This window comes from Rhagoletis zephyria, unplaced genomic scaffold, assembly GCF_001687245.7.
Source record: "Rhagoletis zephyria isolate East Lansing unplaced genomic scaffold, Rhagoletis_zephyria_1.1 Rzeph_scaffold_13184, whole genome shotgun sequence".
Classification (NCBI taxonomy): Eukaryota; Metazoa; Arthropoda; class Insecta; order Diptera; family Tephritidae; genus Rhagoletis; species Rhagoletis zephyria.
This window is the reverse complement of record NW_016170255.1, coordinates 1,354-13,754: the sequence shown is the minus strand read 5'-3', so window position 1 is coordinate 13,754 and position 12,401 is coordinate 1,354. Positions and strand designations below refer to the sequence as shown.

The following is a 12,401-nucleotide window of genomic DNA, read 5'->3' as shown; positions in this document are numbered from 1 at the left end:
CTCTATTCAGCTATAAGCTTTATATTACGGCTTGAGCGCCTTAAAAGCTTGTTGTGGTGTTCGACTCTTTCCTGCAGACGTTGTGTGTTTGGAGCAACAAACGAGAATTTCCTTCAAGAGTGAAATGTAGTATTATAGCCTATATTAATTCATAACCAGGGTTGCCACTGACGAAAAAAATTATTTACCATCCACTTGAAAAAAATCTACCAAATCGGGGAAATATCTACCAATAACTTTTTTATAATTATTTTAATAAAAACTACAGTTTTGTTATTTTCTTATTTAATTTAATTAAAGCTATAGTTTTTTTAATTTTTATTTTGTTATTTCAGTAAGAATTAAAATTGCCTTTAAGAACTTTTTATTTAACTAGTTATATGCTATTTGAGTCATATTATTGGCATATTCTCAGTTTCCTTCACCCAAAAGCGGAAGTGATGAAACTGAAGGCAACAATGAAACTTCATTACTTGAAAAATTTCAACTCGAGTTGTTATAGACAAATACAGTGACTCAAAAAAAAGTGAATTTTTTAATATTCACAATATTTTTCGAGTAAAATTGTTTTATTGCTTTAACTAAATCCATAAAAATCGAGGATACAAACTATATACAACATATAGAAAAATTTAAAAAAATGTTCGTCTAAATTTCGAATTTTTTACTCTGAATTTTTAGAACAATTTAAGGTATGGAGTGTTAAAGCAAATACTATTTGAGTATAGCAAACAATGTGCTGCTTAAAATTCCCGTTGATTTTTTTAATTTTTTCCATTGATAAAAAATGGCGTTGATTTATTTTTTTTGCAAACAATCATAGCTCAATTTTTTATTTATATTTAAATAATCATTTAAAATATTTAGGCAATCAAAAGCTCCTCGGGATTCCAGTAAAATTAGTTTTGAATGGAGCACGATATGTTCGCCTTATATCGATATACATTTACACGTATGTAATTATATAAGAAGAATGCAAAGAAATTTATAATATATTTAAAGATAACTACGAAAAATAAATCACGAACGGAAAGTTCATCAAAAATCTACCAAAATGAGAAAAAATTTACCTTTTTACCAATCCAAATTTTTTCTACCAATTTTGGTAACAATTTACCAAAGTGGCAACCCTGTTCATAACTGCAGTCGTAAGATTTAATTAATGCCTTAATTTGGCTTAAGAAACTTTTACCAAAACATTAAAGGAAAAGTGCGATCGAAAATCAGTCATGTAATGTGCTTTGGCAGTGTTTAGTTTAGTAGTTTATAAATTTTAATAGAAAAGTAAACTTTCTCGCAAAATAGTAGTATAATCGGTCCTTTTGGAGTACGGGATTATGAATGACGAAAAAGTAGTAAAAACTCCTATGGTAGTACTTTTGGCAGCACTGAACACCAATAGCTCTTGAAGAGGCTAAGAAGCCGTAGGACCAAGTCACTAACCAAACCATCGTACTAATAGGCATTCATTAATAGAGAAATATGAATTTCAAATTACATAAATATATTGAAAAAATCGAACTCACTGTACTGAGACCTAAAAATCGAAAAAATCAACACAAATTGTTGTGTAGCATCGCGCCTCTTGGGAATCGCGGCCGGCTGTAGCGATTATAGCGAGTGGTGGGCTAAGCTCACCGGGCTTAAATGAAGGGATATCGGGCGCAGCGCTTATTCGAAATTCAGAGTGCATATTGACGAGCGCAGAGTTCGCGTTGGGCATTAAGTGAGTGGCGAGTGCGTGTGCGGCAATGGACGGTGGATGGGGCGAAAGTAACGCACGGACGCATTGAAAATTGACAGAGCCACTAGCAGAAAATTCATGATAAAGCTATGCATGTAGTGAACGGTAAAAATGGCATTCGAAGCGATTAAAAGCCATTGGCGCTCGGTCTTATGGCTTGATGTAGCTGATGTACATATTTCATTGGCACGTGCGCGCTTGTGGCGCGTCATTCGATGCAAATAAAAACCAAATATGCATTAATTTTTATTTTGATTGCGTTTTTTTTTAAATTAGTTTCGGCACTTGAATTGCCAATAGCATTTCTAATGGCATATCTTTCAGGCTGTTTATGCATTTATAACGACTTGAACTCTTTCGCGGTCATCCGTTTATTTGGTTGAAATCACCATTATATTAGTTAAAATTCAGTAATTACAGTGGCTGCGCCCATTTGAATTGTTGCACGTTGCAACAAGAAGGTGTTAGGCCAACCGTCAACTAAGCAGAGCTGAGTTAACGTGCCAAGCTGCATAGCTTACCGCTTGACGCAACGACAGCGAAATTTTGCAGCTAAATCAATCAATTTCTATTTGTAAGTAGTTGCCTCTAACCACACTTTACCCTTTGCAACCAACTTCATAGGGGAGTTGCTGTTGATCAGTCGCTTTCATTTGCATTTTACCGGGTATGGCATTGGCAATTTATGTCGCTAACGTCCTCGCATTAGAGCCATTTTGAACGTATTGATTCAGTCGCCAATCACTGATAATGACGCGCTTGCCGTCAATGCGAAACTTTCACTTTACTGGCTGTCTGTGTAGTCGTCTATCCCTCATGGATGGCAGCCAAAATAGTTGAGGTGTTAGGAAATGTTGAAGATAAGACGAAACATTTGACGACTGAGTTTTTTTTTCATCAATCAGATAATTTGTAATTTCACATTAGAAACAGCCAGTGTTTACTGCTGCCGCAAGTGGTTGTAGTTTTTGCTAAGAGAATTCCACAACACAAACATAACCATTTACAACTTTACGATTCATTGCTTCAGGCAACCATGACAAATTCAGAAGTAATACAAATTAAATCAAATCTAATCAGCTGTACTGTTAAACAAAAGAACGGACCTGGACTTGGATACATTTTTTCCTCGACTTTAATTTGAGTAACTTAAATCAGCAGGCGTGTTGTACGTATCATACTTTCGTAATAGCAAGCAAATCCGCCTTATGATTTTCGCAGTGCACAACTTTTGATATTATTTTATTCTATTTTGTTTTTGAGTTCAACTAAAACCCACCGTAAGAAGCGTGCAATTGCAAGCTAATTCCGCAAGGATATGCCTTAATTAAAAAATAGTCACTGAGCCAAAATTATTCGTTGTCATTAACAAATTAAGTAACTCGCTGAAACGCAAGTGAAATTTTATGTAAAATGGTCCCTCGCGACGTTTGAAATACTGCTAGGCAATTTGCCGTAGACAGATATATGTATGTATGTATGTATTTTAAAGCGAATGTTTGAAAAAAAAAGCTTCAAATGCGTCTGTTTTCATAACTTCAGTTGCACATTAATTTATCCGCGGAAAATATTCATTTGAATATGGTTTACAGAGGCAGCTTCATTTTTGAGGAATAGCTTATTAAAGAATTTACTATGGTTAAGCGGGCAGCGCACAATGGGGCGTCACCATATAAATTGCGGCTAAAATTAGGAACCGTGCTCTAACATAGGCTTTTAAACTTGTTTATAGAAATTCAAATTTTATTTTTAATCAAATTAATTTAAATTTCGTACCAGTTCTCTCTTGACATCTAAATTTATCTGCCTAATCTTTCGAAAATGTGTGAATATTTAATTGAAGAAATGAAAAGTTTTGTACCTTCTGGTGATACACTCAATTCTACCCATTCGAAGAAGAATAAATTCCACCTTTTATCAAATCTGAACACGTCTTTTATGTTTTCGTTGTAAGAACTGGAAACTTACCTTGCAGCTACATTAAAGCAATTAAAAAAAAATTGTATGGATGTGATGAAAAAATAGGAAAATATTCCACACTGCGCTACATATTTTTTCAAGCAAAAAAAAAGAAAAATAATAAAATTTTTGTGACTAGTGCTTGCGGAGCCAATATCTTATATTTTGTGATCACAGGGCAACATTTTGGCCCTCTTCTGTCGTTATTCTACTTTGTATTGCAATTGTATCGTTATTCTACTACAAATTCCTTCAAATCTACATATTATTATTTTTTATTTTCTCGTATATATACTAGTTTTTTTGATTTGGTAGTGTCGAATATTCGGCAATTATTCTGCATTACATCTTCGCAAATAAAAATATTGGATTTTTTTGTTCATTTATTACCACTGTTGTCCCCTATGGGGCGCCATATGGTGACGGAGTAAAAAATAATTAATCTTACGAGAATGTTAGTGCGCTTACCATTGCGTGAAGAAAAATTATGCCATTAAGGCTGATTGTGAGGATGGCGTTTTTTACGTGAAGCCGTTTTTGGTGTCTTGTTTAAAATACCCAATGTTATTAATATTTACCAAGTTACATAACGCTAGCTTATTTTTACCTAATTAATAGGGTACAAAAACAAAATAATAAAGCATAAAAAAATATCAGCCATGCTCCGCGGACTTCAAAGTATAAAAAAATCCTGAGAGCATTTATTTAGAAAAAATATTTACTGGATTCACATAACTACCTACATACATACATAAATGGAGCAGTGAACAGCAAAATAAGTGAACAGTCAAATTTCGAAGCCTAATATACACATTGCTTTCGGTCTTACTAATCAAAAATTGGACAATATCCACACACATCATTATAGTGGTAATATTCGGAGTTTTCAAGAAAGAACAGGAGTTTTTTTTCGCCAAAATTTCAATTTTTTTCCAAATGATTTTTACCTTAGCAAGCACAATTCGCATACTTTCGCAATAATCTAAATACGAGTGCTGAGCCATAAGCCTGTGTAGAATGAAGAATATCCTAAAATTTGATTAATTGCTAACTTTAGGCGACGTAAAAAGTACATAAATTTTAAAAATGATTTGTACGAGTATGTGTAGCCGCAAATACAATACAAGTTGCAGTTAAATTATACGTACAACAAGAAAGTGAAAGAAATTCACAAAACAAGCACATTATCCCAAATGATAGCTTTTGTTGTTAGAAAACACCGCTATGGTTACATTAGGTAAAGAGGGTGTGTGTGGAATTTTCCATACTTTCAGTCGGAGACAGAATTGTCCATTGTAATTGCCCTCTTTAAGCGAGTGTCAGGAGGACACACGTACCCTTAAGCGAGAGAATAGCTTCTAGTCGTTATTATGCTGAATCAGTTACTATCCTTAATGAAGCCAAGGAGATCTTACAGTTGCTAGCTAGCTCAGTCTGTTGAAGAAGCGTGAAGCGATGTGCTTTGTCTGTAGACCTCATCTCATCCTCATCACGGCAGCTTCTGCTGAGAGTTGTTGTTGGTATTCATCACCGCTGACCATTGGTGCGAAAGCACCGTGTCCTGCGGACTCTTACTGCAGACCTATTGAGTTTAACGACGTCCCTCGTCTTATTCCTACTAAGTCGCGGCCATAATAATCTTGTGTTCTCACAGTCTTCCCGTTTGTTTTACAAGTCATTAGTGGCGGTCAAGATGTATTCATCAATTTTCCTAACATGATTACTAAACGGTGGTAGCACGGAGCTATCCAAGTTTTCTATTGGTATCTCTGAGCCTCACCATACCGCCGACTAATTCCCTTCAATATTGCAATGTCCGGGGATAAGATCCAGCATAGAGTGACGTTGATATAGCTTAGGGTTGCCAGCGTGGTACTACATTTCCCGATTTTACAATTGTAGATCCTATTGCCTTCAGTTCTTCTTGACTGTCGACATAGATAGTGGCTTTGTCTTCTGCAACTCTACTGCTAAGTAAAATACTAGTCGCCCTCTCTATAGCGTAGATATACGCTTGAAAGACATTGCAATCCTTTGGTAGACGGAAGGACGGGTTGATCTGCAAGTTCTTCGACCCCGGCTCTGATCCCTTGTTCCATATTTGAATCGTCAGTGTGGATGGATATACTCCCACTGCTAATGGCAGTCAATATATCGCCTTCTTTTCTGGTTGAGAATCCATCAGTTGCCTCGTATTGACGTAATGTAATCTGGCTTCTATGCCAGCTTTAATACCTTCAGCCGGCGCCTTTTTATATCATTCCCTATTTCTGCATGTCTCAAATTGGTTGCCTTCTAAGTTGCTATACCCTTTTTGTTGCAATAAGGCAAACGGCAGTAAGACAACAAATTTGCAATTGAAAATAAAACCATAATTTCGATATGGCATTAAATCCAACTGGAAATAGAAATAAAGCCATTATGGTTTTATTGGGCTTTTGAACATTTCTGTTTAGAAATACTAAAACCATATTTACATCAAAGAGACTAATTAAAATGACATTATAAAAATATTTAAATGAACTATAACAACACGGCAAATTTCTAATCAAAACAACTCAGATTTTAGTAAAAAGTATAATGACAGTACTAAAATAAATTTAAAGGTATATATTTACCCATAAGTATAGCAAAAATGAAAAGATGAACGGACTTTATTGTTTCTTCCTATTTCTCGGACATTAAAAAGCAGTGAACTAAAGTTATTTTGTTACTATTACTTTTTCTAAACAGTTATAATGCCACCAGTGCATAATTGCGAAAGGAAAGGAGTGGGCGCTGGTCGCGAACGTGAGCGCAACGTTGAACGCGGTACGGCGCGGGGCACATTGAAAAATTTATACTTACATACATACATATACACATATTAATTTTTTCATTTCGCATATAACCATCCATTTAATTTGTTCATGTATTGATCTTTTGTTGAAACTTTGAATTTGGTAGTTTTAACTTTTCAACAGTGAACTATTGGCTTTTTTTCAACCTGGTCATAAGGTCCATAAAAAATTCCGCAGATGGCCCTAAAGGCAAATTCGAAACGGCATTAAAGTCAGTTGACACTATGACTATTTATAATGGACATAAGGCCCTTTGATGTGGTCATAATGCCAATCTCCAATATGGCCATGGTATTTATGTCACCCAACCGAAATTTTGTCAAATGTAACTGGCTGACTATGTGCACTTTTGTTAAACTTATTGCTCAACCAGAAATGAAACAAAGCAAATTTGTGTTGTGTAACTTTCAATTGGGAAATAACAAAAATTTGCTTTATTGCGGTTTGCTTTATTGCATAAAGGAGTTCTGTCGCAAAAACGTATATGTATCTGAATTATCAGTGGTATAGGCGATAAACCTTATACAGCACCGATCTTGATGATTTTCTTAGTAAACTTTGTATGATTATTTAGAAAATAGCTAACGAAATTTATCGATTTTTAAGAAAACCCCTATATTCTGTTGATAACAATTTCGAACAATTTTGTAGTCAAAATTTGACATAGTGGAAACCACCTTTAGTAAGAAAAAACACGACAAACAAATTTCACTTTTCAAACGCGTATATAGTATCAATGGAACTATCTTTGCATTACAACAGTGAAAGGGCTAAAAAATGTGTTGGTCGTGAATGGGTTAATTTACGAGAGATGGTATGCTTTACGCTCTGCTTAAGGTTTTTCGTGCTTGAAGCCTTATTTAATTTCGCATACAAAAAGTGATCATTTGACGTATTGTGCAACGTTGATAATTTTAAACAAGTTTTAATTTTTTTGTTAATTTTTTCCAAGATTTTCTATTTTTTAACAAGCTTGCCATATTCGCTAAAAATAAATATTAACAAATTTTGTATTAAATATGTATGTACAAATAAATAACAGCTTCTAATATTTTTTTTGTTATTTTTTCATCTTTAGTTCAATAAATAATTTCTTTGGACAGATGTATAATACTTAAGCCTAACTAAAGTAATAAATAAAATCGCCGGATTATCTTCAATTAGCACTCGAATTCGTACGTTTCAAAACCGCTTTCAATAAAACAAAAGCTGGCTGGTAATTTAGGATTGTCTTTGCCCAGAGAAAGCCATATCCTGCGCGTCTTGTGGCTCCTGAGATGAACGCGCCCAAGCGTGTGGGTCCCAAGCAGGTGATGGATGCTCGAAATGCTCTACATGTTCCACATGTGGAGGCAAATCTATGTGGTGATCGACATGGTGATCCACATGGTGTGGCACGATGTCAATGTGATGCGGCACAATGTGGTCGACATGGTGGGGGAAGTGATCGACGTGGTGTGGAATGTGTTCAATGTGCTCCACATGCTCCACATGGTGTGGATAGTGGACCACTTCGTAATTGATGATCTGCAGCAGAGCATAACGAGTGGAGAAGGTAATGTAAAATGTAAAAAACTATGCAAATCTGCATAAGTGCAACTATTATTTACCTTAGGCTTGGCAATTTTGAAGACAACCAAAGCGCCGGATAGCACCAATGAGAGCAGACCCAGTGTCATTGCCTTCCAGGTCTTGAGCGCAATCAAAGCCAATGCAAGTGGCACTAAGACGGTAGTCTTCAATTTCAAGCCAATGAGGAAGGGTAGAAGCACTTTGCGCACCATGCCGCGTCCTAGAAAATAATCGCGTAATCAAAATTCGAAACACTACCTTTGATTTCTTCTCACTTCACTGAAGACATACCTTGATTGGGGTCACGCTCCGCCAAGGGCACCACGGAATCCTTGGTCAAGGCGTTACTGAACAAAAAGTCTGGCACATAAGAGCGCGCCTCCTCGGTGCTGAAGAATTCTGGTGCTCTGACACGCAACGCGTGCGTGGCTAAGAAATTGTCGATGTCATTGAACATCTGTTCTTGTGGGTCGTACGAGCGCTGTTGTATGGGTTCTACACGGCTTGTGCGCACAATCGAAAGTTTATCGGTGATTTGGACTTCATCCTGCTGAAGTGCCTGATTGAACCATTGCATCGCCTTAGGTTGCACGCAACTAGTGCTGAAATCCTTCAAGCAGCTGTTGTACATGTCGAATGCCAGGTCCGTGGCGGAGCGTGTAGGCGTCAGTTGCGCGGTACCCGCCGTTGCAGCGCCAGCAGTTAGCGCCACCACAAAAACTATGGCGAACGTCCTCATCCTCGTCGTTGTTTGTTGTTGCCCTCCGAAACTGACACGGATGGTTGGTTGGTTGGTTGATCGGTCGTCGGTGGGTGCGTCTTTTCGCACAGACAATCCAAGTGGGTATGTAAATGGTGTCTTAGCTGTTTGAGGTTTTTATACGACATCGTACTTTTAATCAATTAATTTGCGTTTTGTCACCGAATCGAATTGACGCTGCCGCTGCCGGCGTTGCGTGCGACCGTTCTCCGCGGTCTTTGCAACTTTCCTTTGCATCGACGCTCTCCTCCGTAGATTTCTTTTGTTTTAAGCTTTCGATCGCTTGTTTGTTACGCATTTTCGCCATTTGTTTTGGTCTCATATTCGCTAAACGTGCAGGTATTATGGGCATAATTGACCAATAGCCAAAACACGCTCGATTTCACTAGCGTTTCTTTATGATGAGTGTGTTGACGCTGTTGGCTAAGAATGACATTCTCACCGTTAGTAAGCCAACCGAATTGCTTTTATTCGAGCGCTGCGTACGTGTGTGAAGAGTTTCTAAGTTTCAAAAAGAATTACTTTGTATAACCTTAAATTGTTTGTTCTGTTGTGAGTACTAACCGGAAGTAATTATTCATGTTCGTTCTTCAAGTATTCAGTGAAAACTGAGCTTTTGCTATTGAAAGAGAAATTATGTAATACCCTACGTGATATACATATGTACATATTATATACTGTATTTTAAAACTGAATAAATGAAGAGTGTCGTAATTCGTTTTGAGTCACCAGCGAGCTCTGTTAGAGGTGCGTTTTTAAGCGGTGCTCCTCGCCAAGCAAAGGCAAAGCTAATACTCGGGGCGGCGTTAAATTGTAGGTTCCTCTATTTGTATTAAATAGGAGAGCCATCGCAGAAAAATGAAATTTGTTCTGCCGATTCAGAATATGCAAAGTAAGAAAAATTCGAAGTTTCGGCAATAACGGTGCAAGGACATGACTACCTTCCATACATCCCATTACAATTATAAGCAGAATAAAGCGAAAATTGGTAGCCTTCTGTAAAATTATTTCCTTAAGCTCTGTGGTAAATTTCGTTCCGTTCGGTGTAAGGATATGACAACCTCCCATATATCCTTTTTCTCAAAGACTAGATTTTAGCTACATTTTTGATCATAATTTACTAAAAACTAATAATAACTTATAAAGTTAAACTTTTTAACTCTTTGGAAAATTTTGTTTCATTTGGTATCAGGAAATGACTACCCCCCCTATGAATTTTAGTTGTTGAACAAAATGTATAATTTAATATTTAACCGACTTCACAAAAAGGAGAAGGTTATCAATTCGTCGAAATATTCTTTTTTATGTATGTCACCGCATAACTTTGAACTAAGTCAATCGATTTCTATAATTTTTTTTTTAAGAAAAGGTATGCTCCCATACTAATTTATTTTAAATACGACCATTGGATCATGAAGAAGTCGGTTTTGTTTTTTGCTTAAAAATTACGTGTTTCTTTACAGGGCTCATAAATAAAAATTTTGTCTAAATTTGTTCTATAGATAAAAGAACTTATTTCTAATGTCATTTATAATGTTGTCTTTTAGAGTGTACTTATATCTCAATTTCTTCAAATTTATATTTTTTTGTAAACCTAAATGATTATAGCCATTACATCTCTCGTCGTTTTCCTTGTATGGGAAAATGGCACATTCCTTATATTTTTATGACTGGCTTCTAAGGCTTCTTCGGACAAGCACAGTGGAATAAAATAATAATAAATAATAAAATTCCTAAAACGTTTTTTAATTTCTTATTACCTATTGACAAGCTGAAGTGTTTCAAAACATTCAAAACATCATACCCATGTAACTAATATTAACCAGGATTGCGCAGGATAAAACTCTTAATATTATGCCATAATTATCAATAGGTCTTCTATCAATCCCTGTAATTTCGTTTTGAGTTTTTGTGTTTGTTTTGCGATACGTGATTCTTATATATTAGTTAATATTTTTTGTCTTTTTAAAATTAAAATATTCAGATGTGATTTTGATTTTTTTTCCGACTTATTGTTGGATCTCTTAACAAAGTATGTAAACGAAAAATAAAAATTCGCCTAAGCACTTTTTATTTATATATGTTTTTACTTTTACAAAATTTGTAAAAATTTAGGGCTCTCGCCAAGAAAAATATTATTACTTCCAATTTTATTAAAAAAATTATGTTTAAGTAGCGACAAACAATAACAAAAAATTGGAAGTTATACAATTTCTTTGGAGGAAAACCTAAATTTTTACAAATTTTTCACAAAATAAAAAACTAGGATCAGGAGATTTCCAATGAAGCATTTTTGCACCACCCTATTGTACATACAAACACTCGTGGCCAAGTAAATCTTTTCACCTCTTTTTTGTAATTTTTGGTAGAATTTTGTGAATGAATAAAAAAAATGTATTTTTATATTTTATAAATAAATGACTCAAACTGCAACAAAAGCTGTAAAAATAAAAGTTACAAACTTTGTAGAAAGTGTATAAAATTTTCAGACTTTTTATTACAAATTTTTAGGAAAATTTCGGTTATGCAGCTTAATAATAGCCCACATAATTTTAGTATAATAATGTGCAAGTTTGAAGCGGCTCAAAATTCTCGGTGATTTTTGGAAATTTTTTGCAGACGGTACCCTGTAGTTTTTCCATGTAACGAATGCCCTTTAGAGAAAAATGCCCAACATTGCACTTTGTTATACTGAACTAAATGAGCTATTAAACTGCATGCGCGAAATTTTCCTAAACACTTTTTTTAATAAGTTTAAAATTTTGATTAAAATTTAATGAATTTTACTAAATTTTGTACAAGTTGAAACATTTTTTATACAGTTTCTATTGCGGTTTGAACAATATTTAAAAAAAGTTAATAAAGTATTAATTTACGGAATTCTACCAAATTTAAAAAAATTGTGGTAAGGTTTGCTTGGCCATGAGTGTAGTATGAGTATATCAAAGCAATTACATATATATTTGGGGTTTACACTGTCCATCCACTATGTCGGAGAATTGATATTTAAGCAGGTCTAAACACAAACACAAAAAAGGTAAAATAAAAAGGGACATGATTTTAATTTAAGCTTCTTTCATGTGAAAGTGAAATCCGAATATTCCTTCAACACTTGCCAGCATTTAAGACGAAATTTAAATTTGTGCTCACTGAAAAACGCAAATGTGTGCGTTGTGGTAAAAGTAAATTTTCAATTTTAACCGTTTAAAGTCATGCCTCTGAGGCTCTGCCATTCGACCAAGTGGAACTGCCTAACCTTTCCCAACCGCTTGCTTTTGCAATTGACAGTTTGGCAGGCGAAATAGGCACACGATTTTTCAAACCCGGTTGTGATTGCGGAAGGCAGCTAATTTTGCTTTTTATTAATCGTTATATTGGTTCAGCTAGGCGGCTGTTTGGTTTAACAACTTTTTTTTAGTTGCTTTGTTTTTTTTTTTTCGTTTAACACATAGGGAAATCAAGCTATTTGGGTGCCCACGTGCATATCTCGCGCAAACAGTGTACGTGCCAGGAAAATTAAATTGTC

General features: G+C 35.2%; 1 protein-coding gene across 1 annotated transcript; it reads right to left on the bottom strand.

Annotated features, from left to right (window-relative positions):
• Nucleotides 1-7,764: 7,764 nt before the first annotated feature.
• LOC108378022 (uncharacterized) lies at nucleotides 7,765-8,854 on the bottom strand. Its single transcript, XM_017634319.1, has 3 exons — nucleotides 8,407-8,854; nucleotides 8,154-8,335; nucleotides 7,765-8,070 (listed from the first exon to the last, which is right to left on the bottom strand). The coding sequence occupies exons 1-3, from the start codon at nucleotides 8,852-8,854 to the stop codon at nucleotides 7,765-7,767; spliced, it is 936 nt and encodes a 311-aa protein (XP_017489808.1).
• Nucleotides 8,855-12,401: the final 3,547 nt, after the last annotated feature.